General features: G+C 40.4%; 2 protein-coding genes across 4 annotated transcripts in view; one reads left to right on the top strand and one right to left on the bottom strand.

The window, feature by feature from the left end:
* Positions 1-7,768, top strand: part of LOC115584480 (band 4.1-like protein 1) — a 50,155-nt gene extending 42,387 nt beyond the window's left edge. Inside the window, exons 17-23 of the mRNA XM_030421933.1 lie at positions 208-603; positions 2,775-2,996; positions 3,107-3,166; positions 3,357-3,446; positions 3,578-3,658; positions 4,523-4,639; positions 4,759-7,768. Of these exons, the coding sequence (XP_030277793.1) occupies positions 208-603; positions 2,775-2,996; positions 3,107-3,166; positions 3,357-3,446; positions 3,578-3,658; positions 4,523-4,639; positions 4,759-4,764 (972 nt within the window). The 3' untranslated portion in view covers positions 4,765-7,768. The remainder of the gene's footprint in view (positions 1-207; positions 604-2,774; positions 2,997-3,106; positions 3,167-3,356; positions 3,447-3,577; positions 3,659-4,522; positions 4,640-4,758) is intronic.
* A 1,027-nt stretch (positions 7,769-8,795) lies between these two features.
* Positions 8,796-26,467, bottom strand: part of cntn3a.1 (contactin 3a, tandem duplicate 1) — an 87,829-nt gene continuing 70,157 nt past the window's right edge. For 2 of the 3 annotated variants that reach the window (XM_030421926.1, XM_030421927.1), the window contains exons 14-24: positions 24,189-24,364; positions 21,328-21,445; positions 18,607-18,765; positions 18,251-18,400; positions 17,433-17,503; positions 16,750-16,984; positions 15,202-15,317; positions 14,776-14,962; positions 12,010-12,122; positions 11,224-11,392; positions 8,796-10,301 (exon numbers count right to left, since the gene is read on the bottom strand). In XM_030421926.1, the coding sequence (XP_030277786.1) occupies positions 10,210-10,301; positions 11,224-11,392; positions 12,010-12,122; positions 14,776-14,962; positions 15,202-15,317; positions 16,750-16,984; positions 17,433-17,503; positions 18,251-18,400; positions 18,607-18,765; positions 21,328-21,445; positions 24,189-24,364 (1,586 nt within the window). In that variant the 3' untranslated portion in view covers positions 8,796-10,209. Of the gene's footprint in view, positions 10,302-10,338; positions 10,476-11,223; positions 11,393-12,009; positions 12,123-14,775; positions 14,963-15,201; positions 15,318-16,749; positions 16,985-17,432; positions 17,504-18,250; positions 18,401-18,606; positions 18,766-21,327; positions 21,446-24,188; positions 24,365-26,467 lie in introns of those variants that run through there. The other variant, XM_030421928.1, reaches the window with a different exon arrangement.

The following is a 26,467-nucleotide window of genomic DNA, read 5'->3' as shown; positions in this document are numbered from 1 at the left end:
CGAAGTGTGGAAATGATGTTGCTGTTCTGGTTTCATTAAAAGGCCATCTTTGTTACTGCTAATATTACACAATATGTCAATCTGATTTATAATGTTTCCTGCTGCTGTTAAAGATTTTATTCATATCTGTGTTTATTGGAAAACAGGCTTGCATGTTCAATTCTGAGCAATTTAACTGATTTCATGTTTCTGTGTCTTTCTCTGCAGATGGAACCGTGGGAGAGACGCCTGGGCTCCGTCTCGGAGGACGACCAGGACCACGAGATCCTGTACTTGAAGGAAACCCACCTGGGCATCGAGCGTAAATGTTCCAGCATCACGGTCAGCTCTACGTCCAGCTTGGAGGCGGAAGTAGATTTCACCGTCCTCACTGACCTGCACACGGGGATGGAGGAGTTCTCCCGGGGCATGTCGGAGCTGGGAGACAGGGATCTGTCACCTGATGGGGGTCTGTGCTTCGGCATCGACTATCTCCAGCAGCAGGGCCCCTCTGAACCACCTCCTCCATTGGTGTCCGCGCCTCTGTCCAGAGGAGCCAGCAGCAGCCCTCCAGCCAAACACATCCAGTCTGAAGAAGTCCGACCAGAGGTCAAACATGGGCAGGTACTGTTTCCATGTGTGTAGAGAACGTTATCCTTTTAGTTTGATTAGCTCATAGATTCAGCGTTATAAGTACTTTTCTGTTTTTAGCCACCTGAAAAGTGTTTTAAAAACGTGCTATATACGACATTCAGCAATATCTAGCAATTGCAATGTTTGCGGAACAAATAGGTGTCATGCCTACTGCAGCCAGTCACTAATGAAAACAGACGGGGAGATTATGAAGCATCAACATGTAGAAAAGTCAGCTCTGAGTCAAGTTGGAGCCCTGCAGCAGCTTGTAGCTCTAATGCACGGATGCCATTACTCCACATTACCCAGTGACTGTCACAATTAGCTAAATGGTGAGGAGCCAATGCAAAACCACAAAGCAAGTCCAACTCCAAAATTAGAAAAATTCAAACAACGGGCAGGCAGAAAGTCAGGCAACAAAACAGGAGCAATCCACGAGCAAAAAAACAAACTAAGTACAAACAAAAGGCAAAGTAAACACCAGAATAACAAGACGACAAATGCAGGAAGACGCAACAGGAAGATGGTACCAAGAAACAAAACAGACGAACCAACAAAGAGTGAGGGAAAAAACACAGACAGAAATACACAGGAGTGACTGAAAAAGAGCAGGAACAGAGAGACATAGGAAGTGGAAAGTACAACATGACACACAAGGATGAATCTACCGAGCACCAACCAGGATTTCAGTGTTGCTGGGTGATATCTATTATGATATTCAACATCGTAGACGTCTTTCATTGAGATAAAATGTGTTTACAACATCAGCGTGTCACAACGCACAAAGTTGTGCGATCATGTTAATCATTTGTTCATTTGTAGGTTAGGACAGAGACAACATCATTTACATTTAAGCTTTTTTTTCCAAAGTCATATTGCACTCGTGGGCTAAATGCGGTCATTCAGACATAATTTAAAACGGCTTTCATGTTTCAAAGTGAATGTGGTAAACACGGAGATATAGAGGCTGTGAGAAGCCTGCAGGACATCTTAAGTCATCATCATGAGTCTTTTATGCAAAGAAGTAAAATAAACTGGTGGGGAAAAGTGCACAAGCTGCAGAAATGAATATGAAGCTTCATGCTATTGGAGTGTGTGTGGCTGTCGTGTTGAAACAGAGTGGCCAGTAGAGCAGTCGATGGTTGAATTCCTTACTCCAGCAGTGAAATCCGTCAATTTACAGGATTTGCTGTAAAGACAAATTTGATCTTATACAATGTGTAAAGAGTCCGTCGTCAGTTTTCTAATTTCTTAGTTGAAAGCCAGTATTCACGCTGAATTACTGTCTAAGTATGGACGTTCAAACAACAAAAAATGTTCTCCTTTGAACCACTTCAGAACGCCTTTCCACTCGTGACCGCAGACGGTTTTTTTTTTATCATTTTTTTTTTTTTCCCCAATGGAAAAAGGCTCACTGGGTATCTTTGTTTGCTGCTTTATTATCGTGCTAAACCTGATATAGAAACTTTAACTAGAAGCACATGGGAGATAAATTCGGCAAGTGTTTGAGCAAAACAACACAAAGCGGGACTGGATTTCCGTCCTTCACCACCACCAAATCCACTTCTGAGCATTACACAGTCTTTTAACAAAGTGTGACTGACGGCCACCCACAAGAAGGCCGACCAAAACGAGCTGTTAATAAGATCGTGCAAGTTTCTAGTTTGCCCGTTCAGAAGCTGGTCAGTGGTAACGTCAGTGAAACACATATAAATAGATCATTTACACTGTGGTTCAAATGAAAACAAAAAATGAAGGTGTGATCACACCCGAAGTGTTTGTCACAGATTTTAATGCGTTTGTCTGGCGTTGTCAGAAAGCTGTACAATATAAAGGGCGCAATCAGCGTCTGCAATAAAACATTCTGACAGGCGGTGCATTTAGAGTTGAATCCTCTTAGTCATGAAGAAAGACTCTTAATGCTGGTTTTGCTTTCCTCTTCCATCTTTTTTCTAATGGAAAATATCTCTTAATCACTGAGCGTAAAGCACATTGTCCATCAGACGCTTCAATAAATGCCTTCGTTTTCATAAAAGTGTTTTCAGCTTACATCAGTTAAATCCCTATTTTCCCATTGATCTCAAGAAAAACAGATCTCGAGGCTCATATGTTGTAGGTGTAAGAGCTTAAACATCTTCCTCCTTTTTTCTTCCTCACTTCAGCCTGTGGTCCCCAAAAAACCAAAGAGGTCGGTGCCGGCGTCGTCGTCAGTGGACAGAGATCATTCGCACAGGGAAGCTGGTCGCGTCTCTGCCGTCACCCCGCTTAGCCGGGAGGCCAGTGACGTCATGCCCACACCCATGGTGAGGAAGACGGATGTGAGGACGGAGACTCAGCCGAACGGGTCGGAGGTCACCACGACCATTGTGGAGTTCACAGACCAGGTTAATTAGATTTTTCCAGTGAGAAATGTTCTAGATGAAACAGAATATTTGGTGCAAAAGCAGCTTGATTGCGACTGAAAAGGTCACCTCATTGGATTTGTCTGTTTCAGGATCACGGTATATCTGGCCTGAGTGAAGTTTCTTACTCTACGAGACAGAGCGTCTCCCCTGTGAGTACAAACAGAAGGACCTGTCCAATTTTAACTCAACCTGCAGCACACTCCGTTCGGCTCTCCTGGGTTCAAACCTACTTACAAATCACACAGGTTTATGATTATGAGCCTGACTGTCTGTAATGATGTGCACACACCGAGTGTTCACAGAGTTTGCCTCATGCTTACAGCTGCTATGCTCTCTCAGGTGCACATGGGCAGTCTTGGAAGGGAGGCATCAGGGTCGCCCATCCTCGTCACTGAGAACGTTACCTCGGCAACTACCCATGTCACCAAGGTAAAGAAGCAGAAGCAAAACTTAACAGCAGCATGTGAATTCAGGCCTCTCATCTCTTCTGTCTAAACAGAGTTAAATATGGACCCTGTCTCTGAAGGCTATTAAAAGAAAAGCCACTGTGTGTGTTGCAGACGGTGAAAGGAGGATACTCGGAGACTAGGATCGAGAAGAGAATCATAATCACGGGAGATGATGATGTAGACCAGGAACAGGTGAGACCAGACTGACAAATGGACCGTGTGCAGGGTCGTTACAGGCTGCTGGTTTTAGGGGAAACACAGGATATCTTTATAATCTGTATTTTGTGGAAGAACTCGATTTTAACAATTGCGACGCAGTGAGTCGGGAGTATGCATGTATGTTTGGGAACACTCGCTGACTTCAGATCAGATCAACATCTGCCAACGTATGTAAATCATTTCAGTGAATCAGTGAAATATACAAAGAAATTCAGGGCTGCAACTAATTATTGTTTTTGTTATGGGCTAATTTTTTAAATGTATTTAGTGTAGATTAGAAGTATAAAAAGAAATAAAAACTATTAAATGCCTATTATGCCTTCACAGAGCCCAAGGGGAACATCTTTAAAAGTCTTATTCATCGATCTAGTCAGCCAAAGATATTCAGTTTACAGGGATGTGAGACTAAGACGAGCAGTGGATCACATCAGTTCAGAGGCTCGAACTGGATAATTTCTTAATTGAATAATTCATAAAAGTTGACCTACATGTTCTTGTGTAGAAAAATCTGTCTATCTAGAGATTAGTTTGTGTTACATTGAATTTCATGATAACACTGAAAAGGATACCTTCGGATACCGGACTGGTATTCAGTCACAATCTATGAAACGACATATATCAAAAATTATGTTTCTCTAAATTCTCGTCATAAAATCTCGTCCCACAAGCTGCATTTCAGTGAGATAAATGTTACTTGTTTTTAGACTAATTTCACACGCTCCGTTGTTTTTTTTTTACAAGCTAGTAACACCTTGTTTTCATTGTTTGTGTTTTTATTTCCAAAAGTGGGATTTTTTTTAATTGCCTGTGTTCCTGTGATTCCTCCTCTCCATGCAGGCTCTGGCTATTGCAATACAAGAAGCCAAGCAGCAGCATCCCGACATGCAGGTGACCAAGGCAGTCGTTGTCAGGGAAACAGAGTCATCCACTGAGGATCGACACGGTGCATCGGAGGTACGTGGTGCCATCTTAACTCCAAATAAAGATATCTGGCTGAGACTTTAGCCTCTCAACTCCTCCCATTGAGCTCCGGGGTATTAACAAGTTGACTTTCTTTTCTTTCTCTCCTACAGTCCTGATTTTCTGAGACAAGAGTGCCCCCCTTTGGACCAGAAGTGTCAGTGCCCTAGTATCTGAAAATTGCCACCCACGATCCCCGACTGATTACTGCCAGTGGCGCTCAAATGGAGCCTCTTGTGCACATTCACACAACATGAAAAGACTCTTTTTAAAGTGTTTTGTTTTCAGTTTCATCCAAGCATTTCATCACTGAAACCAGTCACATCCAGCAAGTTGGCCTGGACCTCGATCGGTCGACAGTGCGCCACCAGAAGTCCAAACATCTGGACCAGTTAAAGAGATAATCCAACTAAATTCCCTGTAAACCTCTCAGGGCCTCCACATTCAAAACACTCGCTTAATTATTCCTCAAAGGTCATGGGGAGTCAGTGCAGGAGGGGTTTGTTTAGATAATCTGTGCACTCATTCACACTGTGGAATAATCCAAAGTCATGCTGACAGTTTCATTCTTTTGGAATATGAGACAAAGACGTTCATGTGCATATGTCTTCTACATGTCTGTCCTGCTGTACTGAATAACATGATGTTATCTGATCCCTGCTGTGTGTGCTGAAATAATCCTCTCGTGTGTTTAAAGAATCCATTACATGTAGCTCCAGTACTGGTAGAGTCCATAGAAGCAGGCTTTGGCGAGAGCAGAGGGAGTCCTACTTTTAGTTTAAACCTTTGCATAGCCATAGTCATCACACTGATCGATGAGAACGCACTGAGGAGAAAGCGTCACGCAGGTCCTCTGGAGTTATGCATCCAATTGTGAGAGCTAGTCTGATCACTGCACTTCCCTCTCCGTCTCTACCTTAACGATTTTCTGTAAAATGTATGCTACCATGATGTGCGAATGACGCATATGAGGAAGGATACGATTTGAGTCGCTGCATCGCGATGGACTTTGATCAGACTTTCTGAGAAACTTGTGTGTGTGTGTGTGTGTGTGTGTGGATGTTAGGTGCTGTTAATACACACGGTATACCTGTTGTATTTATTCAAATGGTGGAGACATAGTTTTGGGCATGCTAATGTTTCAGAATGAGCCCAGTTTCTCTCTTTTTTTTTTTTTTCTTAGATATGCTTTCATAATGCAGCTGGATAGAAAACCACTTTGTGTAGTAAGTCCTATAGAGTAGGCTCACACCCTTGTTCAAGTCCCAGAATGGGCTGCTGCATCAGTTAAAACTAGTATTCGAGATAATGTTTGCATGAGAATTTCCTGCATTATTGAATTGTAATTGAGTAACATGGATATTACCTCATAAAAAAGATGGATATCCAGGAACCCAGGAACGGGGAAAAAATCACCAAGACGTAAAAAGACCGGATTATTCACAATCTTAAATCTCATATCTGAAATGTAAAAAAAAAAGGAAATTATGCTTCCTGACAGGAAATGAAGAATATTCACCAGGAAAAGTGTGAAATTTAATTTATATAATCATTAATTACAAGATCCAATGTCACAACAATGGCTACAGTTTCCTTCTTCAGCTACAACCTGTTAACAGCCCTGTCTTTTTTTTACAGGAAAAGGTTCAGGGCCACTAAAAGAAGAATTAATAGAGTTCTGGCTTCTTTTTCTCAGAATTCGGATTTCTTTTGTCTTTTACTCTGAGATTAAAGTCGTAAAGAAAGAAGCCAGAACGCAAGATATGTTTTTTTACACTGGCCCTGATCCTCTCCCGCACATTTTCAAGCTGCTGGTGCTGTTCAATACATCCCACATCTTACATCAGTCTGCTCCCCCACCACCCCCCCATCCCCCGCTGTTTAACGTACAACCCATTTTCTTCCATCTCTCAACAAAGCCTGCAGAATTACGCAGCAGAGCCCTTCCAACAGTACAGTGTTATAAGTCACACCCACATTAGGATCAGCATCTTTGAACTTTGAAGTAGTTGTGTGTGATTTGGTACATGAATGTTAGAGAGGCGCCATAGACGTATAGTTAGGCGGTCGAATTGTACAAACTCTGATTTTGTATGAAATAACTTTATACGAACAAGCCACTTTTAACTACAGGAGTGCTGAAAAGTCAAACGCATGAACTTGACATGGCAAGGGTTTCCCTTTAACGACGGTGTCTTTGACATGACCTGCATAATTTATGTCTCCTCTCATATTTTATACACAAACGGAAGCATACGCAGCTGCAAATTCATTCGACTGAGAATAACATCTAAAACTGTCATGTCAGGTTTATGAAGGGGTGGTAAAGAGGTTAAAATTTTGGCTTTCAGACACTAAACTTTACCGTCAACGTTCACATGTGTTGTGTAATTCCCATTGTGTTTCCAAAAATCCTTTTAAAGTGATGTTAGTCATGGATGTGGGTGTCAAACTGGACGATGGAGAGAAAAAAAAAATAGTAATGCAGCCATGCATACCTTGTAGTGTATCTTTGGTGCCGTTTGGTGGATTGTGAAGATGTAAAGTAGTTAATGACCATGGGCTTGAGGTACACTAGGGGGGGCACCGGTTACCTAAAAGAAGCAGCAGAAATCCTCCCTGACATTCTTCACGAAGGGGGCAAAATGATCCAAGTCATCCTTGGATCAACGTTTGAGGTCGATCTTCCCTTCCACTGTCCAGAAGAGGCCTGCCCGTGGACGTCTGACAAGTAATAACCAGACTGTGATTAATTGCAGACGCTGGCTGAGACACCTGGTGCTGAAGTCTGATTGGACGACCTCTGGTTGACCCTTAAAACCTGGCCCTCTCCTCTCTGTACAGCGCCCTCCTCCTCCTCTGACAGCAGCTTCATCTCTTCTGCTCTCCACTGCTTGGTGCTGTGTCTTTGTTGTACATTGTACTTGCATTCCTTCCAAATGAATAAAGGAGAGAAAAGAAAAAGATTTGAAGGGAATCTCTTCCATATATCTTTGTTTGTCTCTGTCACACCTGGCATGCGCATTTCTGTTCGTCCTCTACACCCCAACAACAAGGTGCAGCTACTGTATTTTTCAATCGTGAAATAATACTGCAGTATAAAAGACGATTTGAAGTTTTTTACATATCTATACTTGTGTTTTTGTTCTGAAGATGATTACTGTGAGAAAAAAATACTTGAAAACGATTGTGGTGACAAAGCCGTTATTATCTGTTGTTAGTGCGGTAACACTCAGACGTGGGTCAGCTCATAATGACACTTGCACAGTGCATCAGATAAAAAAAAAAAAAAAGAATCAGCATTGTGAGGGGGGCGGTGAGTGTAAACAGATCCAAACAAATTTGAAGGGGGGCAACCAATAATAAGCACAGCAGATATTGATTGCAGTTAAGAGCATCTGTTGTCAAAATATTGATCAGGGCATCAGTGGAAGGTGCTGCTCTTTCTCTCTTGTGTGATTCAAAGGTTTTGGGACACAGAGTGACACTGAAATAAATGGAAATAACTTTAAACAACAAAAAGGCTTATCGATTACAATGTACTTCTTAAATTGCCAAGTGAGGATCTAACCTCTAACTGAAAGGGATACTGCAGCAGTATAGTGGAGAGAAAACACAACAACAGGATGTGCTTGTTAAATTCTGCACTTTAAAGGTTCAGTGTGAGGGATTTAGTGGCATCTAGTGGCGAGTATGCAGATTGCATCTGACTGTGAGCACCTTGTCTCACCCTCCGACCTACAGTGGCTGCTGAAAAAAACAGGAAAGGCCTTCTCTAGGGCCAGTGTTGGTTTGTCCATTCTGGGCTAATGTAGAAACAGTGATGGTATGAAGTACATTTACTCAAGTACCTTATTAAAGTGCAGTTTTGAGGTCTTTCTACTTTACTAGAGTGTTTCCACTCTACTAAATTTTGCACACACATTTCATGATCTATTGCTACTTTCTTAAATGTGAGCTCTCTGTGACAGTTCTTTCTTGACTCTGGGGAAAAAAAAGGATTTTGACAACAAAACTCTTACCTTGAGGTCCACTCTTAAGCTTTTTCCAGTCAAAACTCCACCTGCTAAGTAAGACCAACGAAGCTTTTACTTCAACTGTGAGCCATAATCTCTTGGTCTCTCCTGACAGTGAAGAAAGTGAAAAAAAATGAGGAAAATGGCCTTATGTTTATTAAAAGCAGGTTGATCCATTCAGACATCCTAAGCAACGTAGGTACGTACACTGACCGTTCTCATGCCAAACAGCAGCTGACATTAGAACACCACCCCCCGCGTTGTAAGAAGCTATGTTAGAAAAGTCAGTTATCACTGCCACTTGTATTACAATGCTCTTCATGAAAGATGGAGGAGAAAGGCATGTTTGTTTTCTGAGCCCAAAACGCCCAAAGATATGATCTAATAAAAAGTAACAAAAATGCAAAGACTCAACATAGTCTACATTAAGGTCAGTTCTTCATAAATTATAGCATGAGTGAGCCAAAATACAATGCGGATAAACGAGGAAAATAAATTAAACTTCTCTGGAACAATAACAACATAGATAATAATAATAATAATAATAATAATAATAATAATAATAATAAGACTTAAGGCTCATTTGGGACCTGAGGATTTCATACATACAGTGTACAACAATACAGCTCACACTGCTCAGCGTTCCTTTGTTACACACTTATCATGGACAAGGGAGGGAGGTAAGACATCAATTAATCAACACAAGCCTGCTGTTTACGATGGAAGCCATATTTTGGGGGGTCTACACGCTGCATTTTTCTCACAATGATACAACAACAGGTGGAACTGAACCTCGCTGGCTCAATACCTTTGGTTACAGTCTCTGAGGTTTCGATGTAATGTGGCGTAAAGTAAAAAGCGCAAATACAATCCAGGCAGTCACAAAGGTCCCAAATTAAGGTTTGTCATAAAGGAATGAGGCTTAGCTCCCCGTTTTTCTGCAGGGATTAGTAACAGTTGGTTGTCCTTTTTTAGCGAGTGCAGGAAGTTTCCCAAAGACAGTCCAAAGAGAGGAGGGAAAAAAACATTAAATAGAACTTCACTCACATAAATATGAGTAATGTAAGTGCTTTAGATCTCCTCCAGGTAAAATAAAAAAATCCCATCATCCAGCAAAAGTCCAGAGGTACATACTGTACATCCATTAAACAGAGCCTGCACAGTCCCACAGAGAAAACATATACACATCCTACTGTGCCTCACACAACACCGGGCATCCGAGGTTAAAACCATATAATAACATCCATTGGTTAGAAGGGAGCAGAGAAAGAAACGTCTTCAAAGAGACTGCGGTCGAGTCACGTGTCCTTTCAGTTCCATAAAAGCAACTTCTGAAAGATCCAGTTCCTTTCAGTAACTCCTTCAGAGTGGTGGAGGACAAGAACCCTCCTCACAAAGAGATCTCTGTAAGAAAGAAGAGGAAAGACCCAGTAGGGCAGGGCAGGGCAGGGAGCAGGTAGAAACGCCGCTGTCAGCCTCTTGTTGTCTTTGACTCGCTGTTTCTCCTTTTAATAAGCAGCTGCGGTGCCTGGTTCCTGCAGACGTTTGTCATAGTACAGTCCGGGCTGTGAGGATTAACGCTGCGAGGTTGACTGCGGGGAACGCAAAAGACTCCGGGGCAGCACCCACGGCTATGGAGCCTGAAATACACAAACAAATCAGTGTATTCTTATGTCCAGAGCTGGATCGAAAAGTCATCAAAATCAAAAGTATAAAATGCATTCAGTACAAAGAACTACACAGTGGTATGGGTCGCAACTATACCGATAGATGGCACTGGTGCGCTACGCTCAATTTTGGGGCCAGCTGACTTTCTGTAGGATGAGCAGAGCATCAGTTTCATGAAAACATACATTTCTCAGGCTGTCTGTGGATAAGAGACTGTATGTCACAGCCAAGGTGATTGTAAAAACCACATTCACACAACAAACTATGTGACTTCAGAGAGAAATTGCTTATTTAAAAACCATTCTGGCCTCACATTTAATGGGTGAAAAAACCCATGCGTGAGTCAGAGATAACAGGGGAAAGCATCAAAAGACAGCTACAGAGCATGTGTTCACAGTACTGCAGGGGTTTTTTTTGTGCACACACTGGTTTTTGATTAACAGCAACAATGTCCTTCCATGGGAGTTGTCGTGGTGTCAACTTGTTGGACTTCACAACGCTCTGGAGTAATTGAAAATGTTTTGGTTGGCACATGTAGGAAACCATCCCACGTAGCCACCGCTGGAATCTAATCGTACAAATACTATGTTGCAAATAATACAAGTTAAGTCTAATCTTTATCTGCAACTGTGTAGAAATACCAGGTTTGAACAGAATGAAAAGACATGCAGAAAGAAAAGAAACATAAAATGCAGTAAATTAAACTTTAAAGCTTCAATATCTTTGATAAAGAACTCAGAAGTAGACGAGGGAAGTTAAGCAAAGCGGTGAAAATAATTTCCACATATGCGCCAAACACCGGTGTGTGGGTGTTCACAATTAGATCCTCGCGTTGCAGCGGTGACGTCTCACAAACATCAATTTCACGTTTCATATCTCAGCAACCTGTCCCACCTGCTATCTTGGGGATGGTAATCTGGCGGCTGCTGCTGCCTTCCCCTCCCTCACTGAAGGGTTTAATCTGGATGACGTAGTCCTGGTTGACTGGCAGCGACAGCTCCAAGGAGGTGGTGTTGGTCTCCACCACGCTGGGACGACTGTGTTTGTCCTGGCTGTACATCACCTGTGGGGGTGAAGACAGGGGAAGGGTGACAAGGCATGATGTGAAGTCCCTGAGGCTGCAGCGTGCCACTTGAGAGGATTCAAGAGTGTTCTTGCCGAGTGTTGCTCCATGAGATGTGATGTGCTGCCTCTGAAACTAGCAAAGATTTATCTTTGTGTAGATATCTGATAGCATCACCCTGAATTTTCAGCTGCAGCTCAACCCTGTGGATGCATGTGTCGGTATGAGTCTCCTTCTTGAGCTACAATCAGAGAAGATTTTTGTGTGCGGCTACAATGACATGGATAAAAAAAAATGGCATGTGGGCGGTTGGGCTTATCAAGGCTTTGTTATTGTGAAGGACCTAAGAAAGATTTCATTAAAATGCAGCTACATTCAACACAACTTACCATGACATAAATACTTAAATTCAAGCTGCACTTTTTAAATTAAAAGCAGTAAATATATGACTGGAAGAAGTTTAGATGCTTTCTCACTCATCAGTCAAATCTGGATATTCTGAAATATGAGTGAGTGCTCATACGGAGTAAATGGACCCAGTGACAGTCTGTCGTTCTCTGTTACAATCAATAAAACCGTTCACTTGTCAAGCGTAAAGCCTTTCACTTCTTTTGTACCTTATATCCTGTCACTTCTGACTCATTCTCCAGAGCATGGACTTGGTCCCACCTCAGGATGACCTTGGAGTCGGAAGTGTTCCACATGATTTTGACTGGGGCTTGACTGGGCGCTGGAGGACAACGAAGGTGAGTAGGAGGAGAAGAGAAAGAAGAGGAGGAGGAGGAGGAGGGAGGAGAAACAACAGTAAGCGACGTGATCAATAAACTGTAAAGTCCTGAACCAACCGGGCATGAAGGAGATTTCTCATTATCCGTTTATCATCAGACTGTAGGAAGGAGTGGTGACTCCAGGAGTGTGTGGGAGTGAGAACAGTATGTCTGGATGTTTGTGGAGGGGATGGTGGGACAATGGGGGGCATGTGAGAGCGCACAACTGTATTATAACTGTAATTAATTTAAATTAGCCCATGTTAACACAACATGCTGCACATCTGTCACAGGTGACACGGGGCCCCTGTTTTTATGACTCCGCCCCTGTTTTGTTTGAATCCTGCACCAAGGACGCACATGTGAAGGCTTACTCAATCGATTAGCTGTCAAATATTAAATTGATCATTAACACAATTTTGAGAATCGATTAAGTTGTTAAAGAAAACAAGTTAAAAAGTAAGTAAAAAAAGAGACATTTTTGAGAATTATCATTTTATAGACCGAGCAACTAATAGTAAAAATAATCATTAGTTGCAGCCCTAACTGGCACACAGGTGACGGTGGAAGATGAAACAATATAAAGAGGAATTAACTATTGTTTATAGGGAATCTCTTAACAGGAAACATCTCATCATTTTCCAGTGAAGCCTGCATGCCAAATCGCCCAGTATGACTGTAAATTAAACTGGCATTTACATAAAAGAAATGCCATGAGGGCTACATGACATTCATTTATTTTGCCCTATTCATGTTGGTAAAACACTGAGAAACAAAAAAACACTGAAAGACACATGTTTAGGCCTCATATGAATGTGAAAATAACAGTTTTGTTTTGTTTGTTTTAACAGATTATATTATGACTTTTTATTTTATTTTGACAACCAATGCAGTGAGGAACGGGGAAGGTGGGAGGAGATGACAGCCTCTTTTACACAAAGCTTCTGGTAAATTACTGGGACACCTCTTCAGGCACTGCTAATGATTCTCACCATTTACACATGCAAATTTAGGAACATTTCTGTCTTGAGCTTTCACATGACGAGTCCGTCATGGACGGGGCAGTGGCCAATCCAGCAGGTGGTGGTATTGCAACACTTACAGCTGCCGAAAGCCTCAATATAAGAGAGCTTGGCAACACTGGCATCTCTTAGGAAACATGGTGGCCGATAAGGTTGTCATATCAATACTGAAAATTTGAAATTGTTTCATTTTTTACAGTATCAACACTCCAGTACTCACTCCAGGTTTTTTTAGCTCTCCTCTCAGAGTGTGAGTTGGCACAGTGCTCGCTATAGGGCCTATCTAGTCTCACCTCCTCCACAGGTATATCAAATTAGATGCTGTTGTTATTAACACACAGTAGAGAGGCCTTGTTATATAGCATATATATTTTTAATGACTATCAGAGGTTTCAGGTCCCTGATGTTACGTATTTTTTTCCCTGTCGTATCAAACATGGTTTCGAACATTGATATTTTTCAAGGTATTCTATCAAAGTTAGAAATTCCAATATCGTAACAACACCAGCTGGGAAGGAGCTGTTTTTGACTTCATGTTTACTAGCTTCTGTATTAAGTCTACGAGATCTGAACTGGACTGGACACATGTAGAGGCAGCAAATTCAAATTTATCATCAGCCGAGTATTTTGACCCTGGTGGTGGATCTGAGGAGAACCAGGACACCAATGACCCCAGTTTCCATCCTGGGGCATAACATGGACATCGTTGAACACTACAGATATTTGGGGGTGTTCATCGACAATAAACTGGACTGGACTAAGAACACTGAAGTCCTCTACAAGAAGGGACAGAGCCGCCTCTATTTTCTAAGGAGGCTCCACTCTCTCACTGTCATCTGCTGGACTATGCTGAGGATGTTTTATGAGTCTGTGGTGGCCAGTGCTATTCTGTTTGCTGTTGTGCGTGTCTCTTTGTATATTTCCCATACCATATATATATATATTGCACTGTACATCTGTAAAAACTTGGAGTGGTCATTGAACACTTGAGATTGTCTATTTTATTGTCTATTTTATTATTCTGTATTATTGTCTACTTTACTATTTTTAAGTATATCCTTATCTCTTGTTTCTATTCATGCTTATTTCTATTTCTACTTTGCATGGAGCATCTGGAACAAGAACAATTTCCCCCTGGGGGATTAAGAAAGTATTCTGATTGGCTTGCTTGCACCACATGAAAGCGCCTTTCCTCAGATGAATGTTACCCTTTACATACTTATTCCTGCAATGTTACTACTGTCATTCACAGCCCTGCCACTTTTTTCTGAATCATAATGAGGTTTTGAGGTGGCAGATTGGAGGTACAGATCTCCTGAACATTGATCTCTGCTCCCATTCACATATGACCCCAGAGGGAGCTGTGGAGCCTGTGCACTAAACAAAAAATACACTTGATAAACAAGAAATCTCCACATGGTACCTTTAAAAATGATCTCCTGTAAGTGAATATGTCCAACTCTACTCTAATTGGTGAAAGGAAATATATACCAAGGGGACCATACACCTTTAGTCGAAGGGGGAAAAACTAAGGAATGGAAGAATAATGCACAAAAGACACAGTCAGTCTCCACAATATGGGGTGAGTCCTTACGGGGTTTCTTGGTTGTGACATTGACTATGCTGCTCTGTGGACCCACTCCAGCACTGTTATACGCCCGCAGGGAGATGTAATAGGTACTGCTGCCCTCCAGATCCCTGATGAGTACTGAAGTTTTATTCCCCACTGTCCTGATGGCACTGGCTGTGTCCTGCTTCTGTCTTTCACCCCAGTACTGCAGCTGAAAACACACAGTACATACACACATTATATTCCATCAGCTTTCCACTGATTTGTAAACTGTTCTATTGTGTGCATGTTTCCTGGAGGCTTCATCATTCTAATATACTCTAGTTTACTTCATGAATGAATAATTATATAGACAATAATTCACAAAGGTCACTGCACTGTTCACTAGCTTTTGGCACTGTCCACTATATTTTGTTGAATTCCTGTTGTGTGGGTTTGTGTTGGTTTGACCTCATAGCCCAGGATGCGTCTGCGGTTGTTGCTCCAGGCTAGTGGCTTCCAGGTGACCTCTGCCTCGGACGCTGATACACTCCTCGCCCTCACCCTCCCCGGAGCTCTGCTTGGCTCTGAAAGTCACACAGGGTAGTCAGGATAAGGAGGAAGACACGGATTCACTACACCCACGTTTACAGGCTGACTGATGTACTGCAGCTCCATACAATCTATCCAGTGAGGGCTTCAACATATCGTCGTGGGATTTGCAGATCTAAAAACTGTGATATCACAGTTTTTCACTTATGATGATGGGAATGTGCAAATATAAACAAATGTATCATCTTTTTAAGTGTTTTGTGAAAACATGCACGTCAAACACAGGAACATGTTCCTGTTAAATAACTGGAGGAGTTTTACACTCTCCTAAATCACCTCACTGCCCTAAAACTCCTTTAACTGCTTAAGTTTTCCTGTACAAGTGCGTGTTTACAAGACATTAAAGAATAAGATGAGCGTGTTTGGAGAATAACCAGGTTTTGTGGGCAGTTTCTTTACAACAAACAAACCTTCGGCAAAAAAAGTAATTACCTCTCAGTTGTTGTGGCCTGCTGATAAACAGATGCTATTCTGTTGTTTTTAAGACCAAAACCTGCTCAGGCCACCACTGCCTGCAGAGGCTATGGTCTGTGCACTCAGCACAATGTCACTGCCCCTGAAATTTTAAGTATTGCTCTGCGACATTAAATATTCATTACTAAAATGAAGCAAAAGAGTACTAATCATTAAAAGTAATTGTTCTTTTTGTCTGCTTTCTTTTCACAGTAATGGTTAGAGAAGCTTTCTATCTCTCTACACTCGTATTTTGAGGGTAATTTGCTTTTTTTAATTTTCAAATTACTGTAGATATCACGATAATATTGTTAATGTGAATTAATTTGGCCACGATAATTGGATGGTGAAAATCTCATATCGTGACAGCCCTACTGCAAATACACCTCAAAGAGAAGAGACAAAATCTGTTGCCTCAGCCCGCCGTCTTCGAGGGAAGATGAGGACGGTGGGCACAGCTGATTTCTTGAATTATGCCGTTTCCTTTCAATCTTTTCTAATGAGACACTATAAAATGTGTATAAAAATCTGTTAACGGTAACATGGCTTGTGTGGGTGAGTTAGGATCTGACTAGATTGACATTGCTGTCTCAACAGCAGCTAACAACCGAACATCTGACACCAAATTTTCATTAAATTATTGCTGAACCCCAACTGGTGTGTATAAATACAACATATCACTTCTTTCCACATTAAGCATTCTAAGAAACTGACAGACTGAGAAAATATGTTTTATAACTATTTCACTGCGTCACACTCAATCAATGCTGTGAGGAACATTTTCAGTGTTTGGCCACTTGTTTATGCATGACAGTGCAGTGTGTGTGTGTGTGTATGAAACCACAACTGATTCAAATTGAAATCAACATAAAAGTCTATCTGATCCGTTGTTGCAGAGTGGGATCACCGGCACAGTGTTAGTGTGCTTTTCTGCGTAGTTGTAATCGTACACACCTTCCTCCGCTGAGTAGATGGTGGTCACTGGACTAAACGGGCCTTCTCCCTTGTTGTTGTAAACCCCGACTTTGACTTGGTAAGGGGAGAAGGGTGGAATGCTCTCATTTTTGAACACATATCTCGAGGCGTCCTGGGAGGTTACAGCAGCCTGCATCCAGCCCGGCGCCCCCAGTGGGCGGAAAGCCACCACGTAGCCGAAGCCCGGACCGCTCTGCAGCTCCTCAGGAACGGGCTGAGGAGGTATGAGATGACTCAGAGGGATGACTCAAGATGACAGATCTTTAAGCTATTTATACCTAAAAGAAACGCAGCTATGCGCAGATTAGGGCACTTAGAGAAATAGTGCTGAGGGTGGTACTGTACTTGCAAAGCTCGCACAAACTCTGTCTGGTTAAGATTTTTCATACTGAGAAGAAATAATAAAGCACTACTCAATCAGAGCTGTAGAGTCCTTGTGTTTGTTTAGTGAAACCATACATCCTATGAGATGCAAAATCTACAGTTATACAAAGTGTCAAAATCAATATTTCATTTTTTGTACACAAACAGGTTTATATCAAACATTTCACGTGTCATTTTGTATTCAGTCGTCCGTGCGATTGTAGCAAATGAATAAAAATACATTCACATCCTCTCCCTCAAACAAAAATTGAATTAATTCAAACACTGTATAAGTTTACCTCCCAAGTGATGACAAGCTCAGAACGCCCTCCACCACCGCCATTCACTCTGGCTGGAGTCACCCTGGGAACTAACAGATCAACGACAGTGTCATCACCAGTTTGAAAGTATGTCATTCAACTTGAAAATATGGAGTATTACCCTGCTCAACATTACATGTAAAGGGTTGTTGGAATTTGATTAAGAGTTAGACATTTCTTAAAATCATACTTATAAGCGCTCTCATGCTGGGTTGGTAGCCCCCCTCCCACTCCAACCCCTTTTATGCATCGTTTTCCTCGTTAAAACTTAGCACCCACATTACCCATAATGCAACTCAATCGCAGACAACACAGTCAGAGTTATGAGTGTTTCATGCTAGTAGCAGCTTTATGTTTTAATGTTTATTCATATAAATGATCTTATCAATATGTGCATGTGTACTTATCTATGAATATGCCTAAGTAGATGCATGTACTCTTATGTAAGTTATGTGAAGTTAAGTACTTCTTCCATTTGATTTCATGCATGTTTGTTCTCACCCAAACATTTTGTATTTTATGTATTTTCTATGGAAGAACTAAAAAGGACTTGTTTTTTCCTTTCTGCACACACATGGGTGAAGCTGTTTGACTGAAGCTGCGGGGTATCAATCTACTTGTTGTGAATTTAGTTCACTCATATGTTTTTTTCCGTCCTGAGGAAATGGAGAACTCTGTGAAATACACTGGTACAAAAAAGTTCTTTGAAGGAATCTAATTGCCGTCTTCCACATATAAAGTACATCATTTGAAAACAATTTTGCGCCGCCGTTGGCAGCAAAGCTGGTGATACATACGCATTTCTTTGGTGCGGGCCTTTTTGGAGGGTGTGCTCGGCTCTCCTGTTCCAATGCTGTTAGTTGCCAGGACTCTGAACTCGTACTCCACCCAGGGACTCAAGTCAATGACAGTGGCTGACAGCTGCTTCCCCCCGAGCAGCTCAGGAACTGAGAGACATCACAGAAATAACCTTTCATCAAAGCCCTGCAAGATCTTCCAGGGAAAATTTAGCCATGCTAGTGATGTGTTATTTACTGTCATTTGATGGATGGTGTTTGAAAAGGATATCAGTCATACAGCCCAATCTCTTTTTTAACCTACTGAATAAACTTCACACAACCTACATACAGACTGTCAGATGACACCAACCTACCAGTGGTAACAGCTTGCCAGCCGAGAAAGAAGGGTGTTCTGGCCTGGATGGTGTAGCTGAGGATTGGGCTGTGGTTGTCCATCCCAGGTCCCCAGGACACTGAGGCAGTGGTCTCTGTCACTGCGGTCACCTGACAGTCCACAGGAGGGCCGGGGGGACCTGGAAGGATAAGTAGCCACAGGTCACTAACACAGGATGATACGTACTGTAGAGATCGATGAAGACAAGAGGCAGGAGAGTGAAGATAGACAATGGATGAGCCGTGATTAGAGACTGACAAGGAACAGAGTATGAGGATGGCTTTGAGTGCAATACAGAACTACATCCAGCCTGAACACACTGTCTGTTCCACTGGTGGCAGGAAAAAAAATTTTCTTTTGAAAAGTGTAAGGAACAGATCAGATTGTGCATCTTGTTTTATGGGTTTTTTTTTTTAAATTACGCTCAAAAAACAATTTACCTAAAACTGATTTTAAGTATTCTAATTAGCTTTTTTTCAATCTCATTTATAACATAAGGTTAATGCAAAGTTGTTCTATCAGGTTGAGTCAACGAATCATATTTGTCTGATTAGACTGAATTAGGGCAGACTTGGTAGTGTGTTTCAACTGTTTATTACTTAAGTATTTTACATATAAGTAATGCATTTCTGTCTTCTGTAATACATCACACATCTATTTGTTTGACTTATTCACACTGACACGTGACCTTTACATTAAACTTATGTAACAGAATTAGAAATACATTTACATGCGATTGAAATACTTAAAGCTGTTGCTGTTTTAGTCATACCATATTCTGAGAGAACAGGTTATTGTACTATAATTTAGTAAATTAGAAAAAAGAACATAATATGACCTCCAGAAGTGGTTCAGAATTCCTCCATGAGCTGATTAACAGGATAGGAACGATTGATTTTTTAGTGAATGACTCCACAGTTCAACCTCTTCTAAATACTGAAATTAAGCAATTTAAGGATATAATACAGGACAACCACTCCTTGATGAAACAATTTGTAACTCATTACCATTTGTCACCTGTGATGAAGGGTTATATGTAGACGTTGGTTCATTTCATGGGGTCTGAAATCTGAACGGTTGGGAAACCATTCACATCGGGTGTTTAAGAAGGAGGTTAAAGGTGGGATCTAACTGTATATCAGTATAATCATGCATCGCAGTTGTATACACCGAGTCTCCAACCTGGTAATCACTGTTGTAGGAGAAGCTAGTTTGAAAGCACAGCTTTTGCAAGATACCAATTACTCTGAATTCAAAGAAGGTCAACCACAGCAAAACCATCCTTGGGAAGAATATAGTTTGGTTTATATAAGATACATAGACAAAGATTAAATAGATACATTTCTAATAAATATAATACAAAAAAGTCACAGCCAGCTAAGAATGGGATAAATACTATACTACTATACTATACTAATCTATTCATGTTAAAATGCTCGGAATGTTAGCTGTGGATTACAGTACAAAATAAAAAAAATGTTCCTTTTCTTTCACGGCCAAAACTGTTTGTAGTATCAATAGTAAAATACATATATATATTTATAAATATGAATGTAGGCCACACTACCAGCAAGCTAGTGCAAAATGAAGTTACTGTAACCAACTAGTTTAATTACATTAATTACATTACAATTACATTATTTTATTCGCTGTGTGAATGTTATGTGTTCTGTTTGGTGAATGACTGGTAATGGAAACATTTGTTCAATTTTGCTATTGAATAGGAGACTATTTCCATTCAGTCAGCAGCAGCACTTGTGTTGGCATTGTTTGCATTCTTTCATCCACTGTGAAAAACAGTGGCATTCATGGTTAGCAGACAGTTTGAAGTAGAAATAAATGTGTGTTACTGCAAAAGATGAAAGACAGAAGATAAATGAGCCATTCACTGGTACATCTATAGCTGTCGTAGCCCTGATGTGTGGATGCATTTATGATGAGATGCATGTCAGCTGTGATGTACAGATGGCGGATGAATTACAGGGAAAAAAAGTGTCCTTGTTAGCGCAGTCCACCAGAAGACACCAGAACCACCAGTTTTCACTGCTCCTTTTTTCATAGATTCTCCAAGTGTCTAAACTCTAATGAAGGGCAGAACAGCAATGTTATACCTGTATCTCCTCATTAGTGTTTTGATGAAGGTGGTGGAGAGCACAGCATCACTAATTACTGTTAAATCTCTCAAAGTTGTCCCTGCGTCCCTGTTATTTGTGGACTGAAGGCTGTATATATATATATATATATATATATATATATATATATATATATATATATATATATATATATATATATATATATATATATATATATATATATATATATATATATATATATATATATATATATATATATATATATATATATATATATATACACACACATACACACATGTATATGTATATATATGATCTGAACTGAATTTCATCAGTACTCATCAAATCATGCATCTGCCTCTGTGATTTGCATCCTTTTTTTCTGATTTTCTTAAATTTTTCAACTGTGATTGGGTAAACTGAAACTGTTTACAATTGATATGGGTTGATCAGAAGTTGCTGTACTTGATAATCATTAGAAAACCTTTAGTAGAGCAGATTCGCAATTGAATTGAGTTTCATATCAATGATTTTAGTGACAAGACAAATCATAATTAGCTTAAAGGATTGATTTTTTGTTTAACATGTTGTGTGAGAGACATCCTTACCTCTGACTACCACATCAGTGGCAATCGACACGCTGTCCACCTTGGTCTGAACAGCACACGTATATTTCCCAGCATGCTTCAGTTTAATGTTTCGGATCATGATGTCACCTGCTGAGCGCTGTCAGTGCAGAAGTTTGGAGGAAAAAAACACACAACAAAAAAGAGAGGGAAAAAATCAGTGAAAAGACTGAATTTTTAAAGTTACAAAATAAATTAAAAAGGACTGTAGAAACAAGCCCAATGCCAAAGTGATTTCTTTTGGCATTCAGTTTATCACATCACGGAGCAGAGAGGTACGACGCGAGTCCAGGGACGCACCGAATAACCGAGTGAAAGTTTTCATGATCGTTTATGAGGACGGCTCTTTGTGAGGAATTAAAAAGCTTCTTTCAGCTCCATCCCTTTTATTCACTCCAATTCCATTTACTCTGCAGACAACCATTCAATGCCAAATGCATTATTAGCTTTGAACTTTAAAGTTAAAGCTAATGTTAAGTTGATGTCTTATCTATGAAAGTACGGGACTGTGAAACAGGAAGAGACTCGATAATTACTTTGATGTATAATCAGGGACATTTTATACAGATAAAAATTTAGTTAGAGCTAGTCATTCACTCTTTGAAACTCCCTGCCATCATTAAAATAATATAATTGGGAGAGGGATGCTTCACAGATCTCGCACTTTGGCAAATTGTATATACAGAACCTCCAAGCTTGCTTATTAAATCAAGTGAGACTGTAATAACTCTCAGAAAATTCAGTAGTCATACATCATGAGGCTTTTAGAAGTAAATCAAAAGGTAAATGCATACTCCGTCCTTGACACATCATGTCTGTATCTACTGTATGGGGCGGACTGCGTGTTTCATGTTGATGATTTAAGGGGGAAAAAATAGCAAAATACTTAATGCATTATCAAATAAATACAAAGATTTACAGCAAAGATTCATTTTTTATATATTTTTCAACTCTATTGACTGCGTCACACTACCAATGTGTCCTTCAGTCATGTCCCTTTCAGCTTGCTGGATAAGTTAATCCAAAATCAAAATTTCTTATCACTTTTCCTTTAAGTGGCATTGTATTTCTGACAGAGAGTATGCAGCTGTGTTAACTTCAGATAAACATTTAGTCACTATGAGTCATTCCACAGTGCTATCAATCACAGCCCTTACAATAGTTTGACTGCAGATTTGGCAGTTGACAAAATGCAGACATAGCATGTCTCTATTTGGATCTGCAAAATGTAATAAACCCAAAGAGAAAGGAGGTTGTGACCAACAGTGAAGTTGATATAAATATTGCTGGAAGCATGCTTTTTGTCCACACTTGCAGGATACATTGTGTTGAGCAGACTTTAATAATGCTGCTGCAGGGCTTTTAACTATTGCTATCCTTTGTTATCATTTCAATAGTAAATTTGAAATTATAATACCTTCTCAAATATAATCAAACCTGTCTGTTATTCTTCTTCTTCTGAGCCGTAATACAGTCCCCCATGACCTTGCTCCCCGATATTTACTGAAGGTACAGGTTAATATCATAGCCTTTGGGTATTAAAAGTCTTGTAACTTAACTTAAAACTTACATTCTTTTGCTGGTGCTGGTTTGCTCTTTGTAACAGATATATTACTGAGGATGTAAGAAGTCAAATCAAACACTGGTACTCACACATTTACAAGAGCAGTAGTTAGATCTGAGAAGTACAGCTTGAGTTCAGAGCAGACGTTATCAAAGCTTGGTAGCATGTAATAGTCTGCTCCAAAAGATTGGGAAAGTTCAAGTGATGTGACAATTTTGGTGTGGAGGAGTCAAGTGTTTAAATGAAACAGAGGGCTGCAAGTAATTATAAAGCTCCAGTAATTGTTAATGATCATGCCGAATACAAAAAAACAACAAGAGGTGATAAAAAAAAGCCAAGACCTCATAATTGCTTTTCCTAATTATAAGAGTAAGTATTTGGTGTTGATGATCAAATGTAATACATGGCTGAGCCTTGCTTAATGAATTCCTTGGTTGCAGCCTTTGTCAATGGAGGAGGTGTTATTAACAAGCAGAGGGGGCAAAGATCAGCACCCTGGAAAAAAAAATAACATAATGATGATTCATCATGAACAAAAGTGTTCAATACTTTGCTCATGTAAAGATGAGGCTGAAATTAAGCCGTAGAAAAATAAGGCATAAATTTGTTGGTAATCACTGTAATAGAGTTCAAATAGCTAATTTCCTTATGAGTCACTTTAACCTACTGTATATATGAATAAGTATGGAGAGAAGGACATTCTGTGTGTTACAGAGAGCGTGCAACTATTCACATACAGCTTTGCTTTAAGCCTGCCTTGAGATGCTGGAGGCCTTTACAAGTAGTGGGGGGGGGGGGGGTCACCATGTTCATGTGGAAACATACAGATTGTCAAGAGGATATACAAATACTAGAAATATTACTAGGTACAAGGTTATGGTGCTTCAAATACATCCTGTTTTCTAACCATTTTGAAGTGTTTCAAAGAAGATCTTCAGGGACTCAGAGACTTGTGTGTATATTATTTCTAAAGCACACAACGATCTGAGGGGGATGTTCATGTGTAACTTACAGGTCCTCACATACCATATTTCATTTAGATCTTGCCCTCAAGAAACAGACACAGAACTGTATCTGTAGCTTGACTTACTTGTTCTGATAACCACATTATAAGAATAAGAGAAAATGCTTTTTGTGTTGCCAGGGCTCAGTAAAATAACCGTTTGTTAAATTGTGGAGGCCGCATGCGACAACAGCGACCAAAAGAGTAGTCAAAATATACGGACACCAAATTACAATGAAATAAGGTAAATGATGCTTACAATATCGTTGCACTTACCCCCCCAACTTTTTCAAAATGCGCCCACTGGCTACCAAAGTGGATTAGCTGCTCATTGAAGAACCAGGTGAACTTGAGGTCCAGCGTGGGGTCATGAGACACCTGGCAGGGCAGCACGATGCTCTCACCCACCGTCACGTCCAGATGCCCAGCCGGACTGGTGATCGCAGTTGGTTCTGTGAACGGGGAGAATCACATCAACAGTGCGTTTCCTCTTTTAGAATAGATATATCTTCTCCAGACTGTCTTATGTTCGCTGAACATTGAGAAATAATTGAAAAGAACATGCCAGACTCGAAAACAAATCCTGTCCACCGTCAAACCCTGTCCCAGATGTTAGCAAAACAAAATAAATTACTTTGGAGTCTGCCAGTGAGCTTATATTGCATCTGTTTCTTCCCGTTTAATAAACCACAGTAAGGTCTTATATATCACTAAACAAAGACAAAAAGGAAGGGAAAATAAACAAACAAAAGGGAAAACTCAACCATTACAGCAGGTCAGGTCCAAGCCTATAATTTGGCTCTGTTTGTGCCGCGACAAAAAGCCATCCTATTTCATCCTCAGCGTGGTGCACATCAACATAATCTTTGGTCCGTCTCGGCTGGGTGTCTCATTCAACAGCAGCGCGGTGTAGAGAATATAGCACAGGCTGAGAGGCCCATACACCAGTCCACTGTGAATTATGCATGCATGTCATAAGCATCTAATGGACAGGCAAGCCAATGCAGCATGTCAGGGGGAGTAGAGGTCTATATTCAGCTCTGTCAAAACAAGCCAGCTTGTTTATCTTGCACCCCCTAAGGAAAACCAACTGGTCATGGCAGTGCATTCCAGGTGAGTCTTAGGAAAGTTTGGCACCAGATGTAAAATGAGAGGGGTAAAACTTTCTGCTTCCGATTGCAAAGCTGTCATGTTCATTTCCTGTTATGGCTGGAAGGAAAAATCACAAATTGGCTCCCTCATTCCCTGCAGTTTGCTGCGTGCTTGGCAGTGTGCATCCTGTAAACCTATTGAATGATAGCATGTGTGCAACAATCATAAAAAGATGTTTCAATGTGTTGATATACGCTGGATTTTAATGCATAGTATCGTACAGGAATTGCTGGGATGTGTTGTTTGCTAGAATATCCGCATTCTGAGGCAGTGAAACTTAAATAGCACACCTGAGGTTCAGTTAAGTCAAAATACCGTGTCTAGAATGAAGTGGTAGCTGACATCAACCTCTGGTGGGATCTAAGGAATGATTTGCAGGTGAAATGCAATGAACTGCAATTAACCAGACAGGAGGACAGAAAGCAAACCGTGCTTAGAATCCTGAACACAAGCACAGACAGGGTTCATTACTTACAAACTGAATGAGTTTGCGCCTTAAATTGCATCATCTTTGGTTGACAGGACAACAATTTCACTGTTCAATTTAATTACATTTTATAATTTGGTCAAACTATCATTTACTTATTCATTGTTAAGCGAGGATGTGAAAACATTTACCATTTCCTGCTCATCAAATTAGATTTTTTTCCCCCCATTTTATGTCATTATAAAGTAAATAAATTCAGGTTTTTGACTGCTGTTAGAACCAAATAAGACATTTGAAGATTCATTGAGAAAAACTGTAATAATATTTTAGAAATTAAACTTTACATTTTCAGAGTAATAGCTTAAGCTTAAGTTGCAGCCCTGATGAGCAGTAAAGGTATTTACTGATTGTCAGTAAAGTTTTCTTTGTATGTTTATATTACTGACAGTAACCTAGAAACATAATGTTGGCTTAATTAAACTCACAATACGTTATATTTGAGATCACTTTATCTTCGTTAAAACCTTCTTCTGCACAGTACTGTTTGTGCAGTTCCTTGCATTAATACTTCACACTGCTTGAATAAATGTATAATTTGCATTCCATGTCTCACCAATATTATAAATACACATGTGTATATACAGTACATCATGTAACAGCTCCATTCGCACATGTAAAGAGGCTGTGGGGGAAAAATGAAAGCAAAATTGGGCTTCTATGCAAGTCAATTTGCAATTCAAAAATATTGTGAGGAGGAATAACTGAAAGGCATTTTAATAGAGCACTGTTGTTGACTCTGCTCTTTAGAAAGACCTAGAAAAATCATTGCACTGCAGTAGTGCGTGTGATTTAAATGGATTGAAATCTTAAACAAACCGAGCACAGCTATGAGCCACCGTGCAAAACAAAGTATGAATTAAACATTGAATGCAATGAGCTTCATGTCTCGCTTTCTCCAGCCACAGCCAATCAGCTA

Source organism: Sparus aurata, chromosome 7, assembly GCF_900880675.1.
Source record: "Sparus aurata chromosome 7, fSpaAur1.1, whole genome shotgun sequence".
NCBI lineage: Eukaryota > Metazoa > Chordata > Actinopteri > Spariformes > Sparidae > Sparus > Sparus aurata.
The sequence above is the reverse complement of the archived record's forward strand: the minus strand, read 5'-3'. Positions and strand labels throughout refer to the sequence as shown.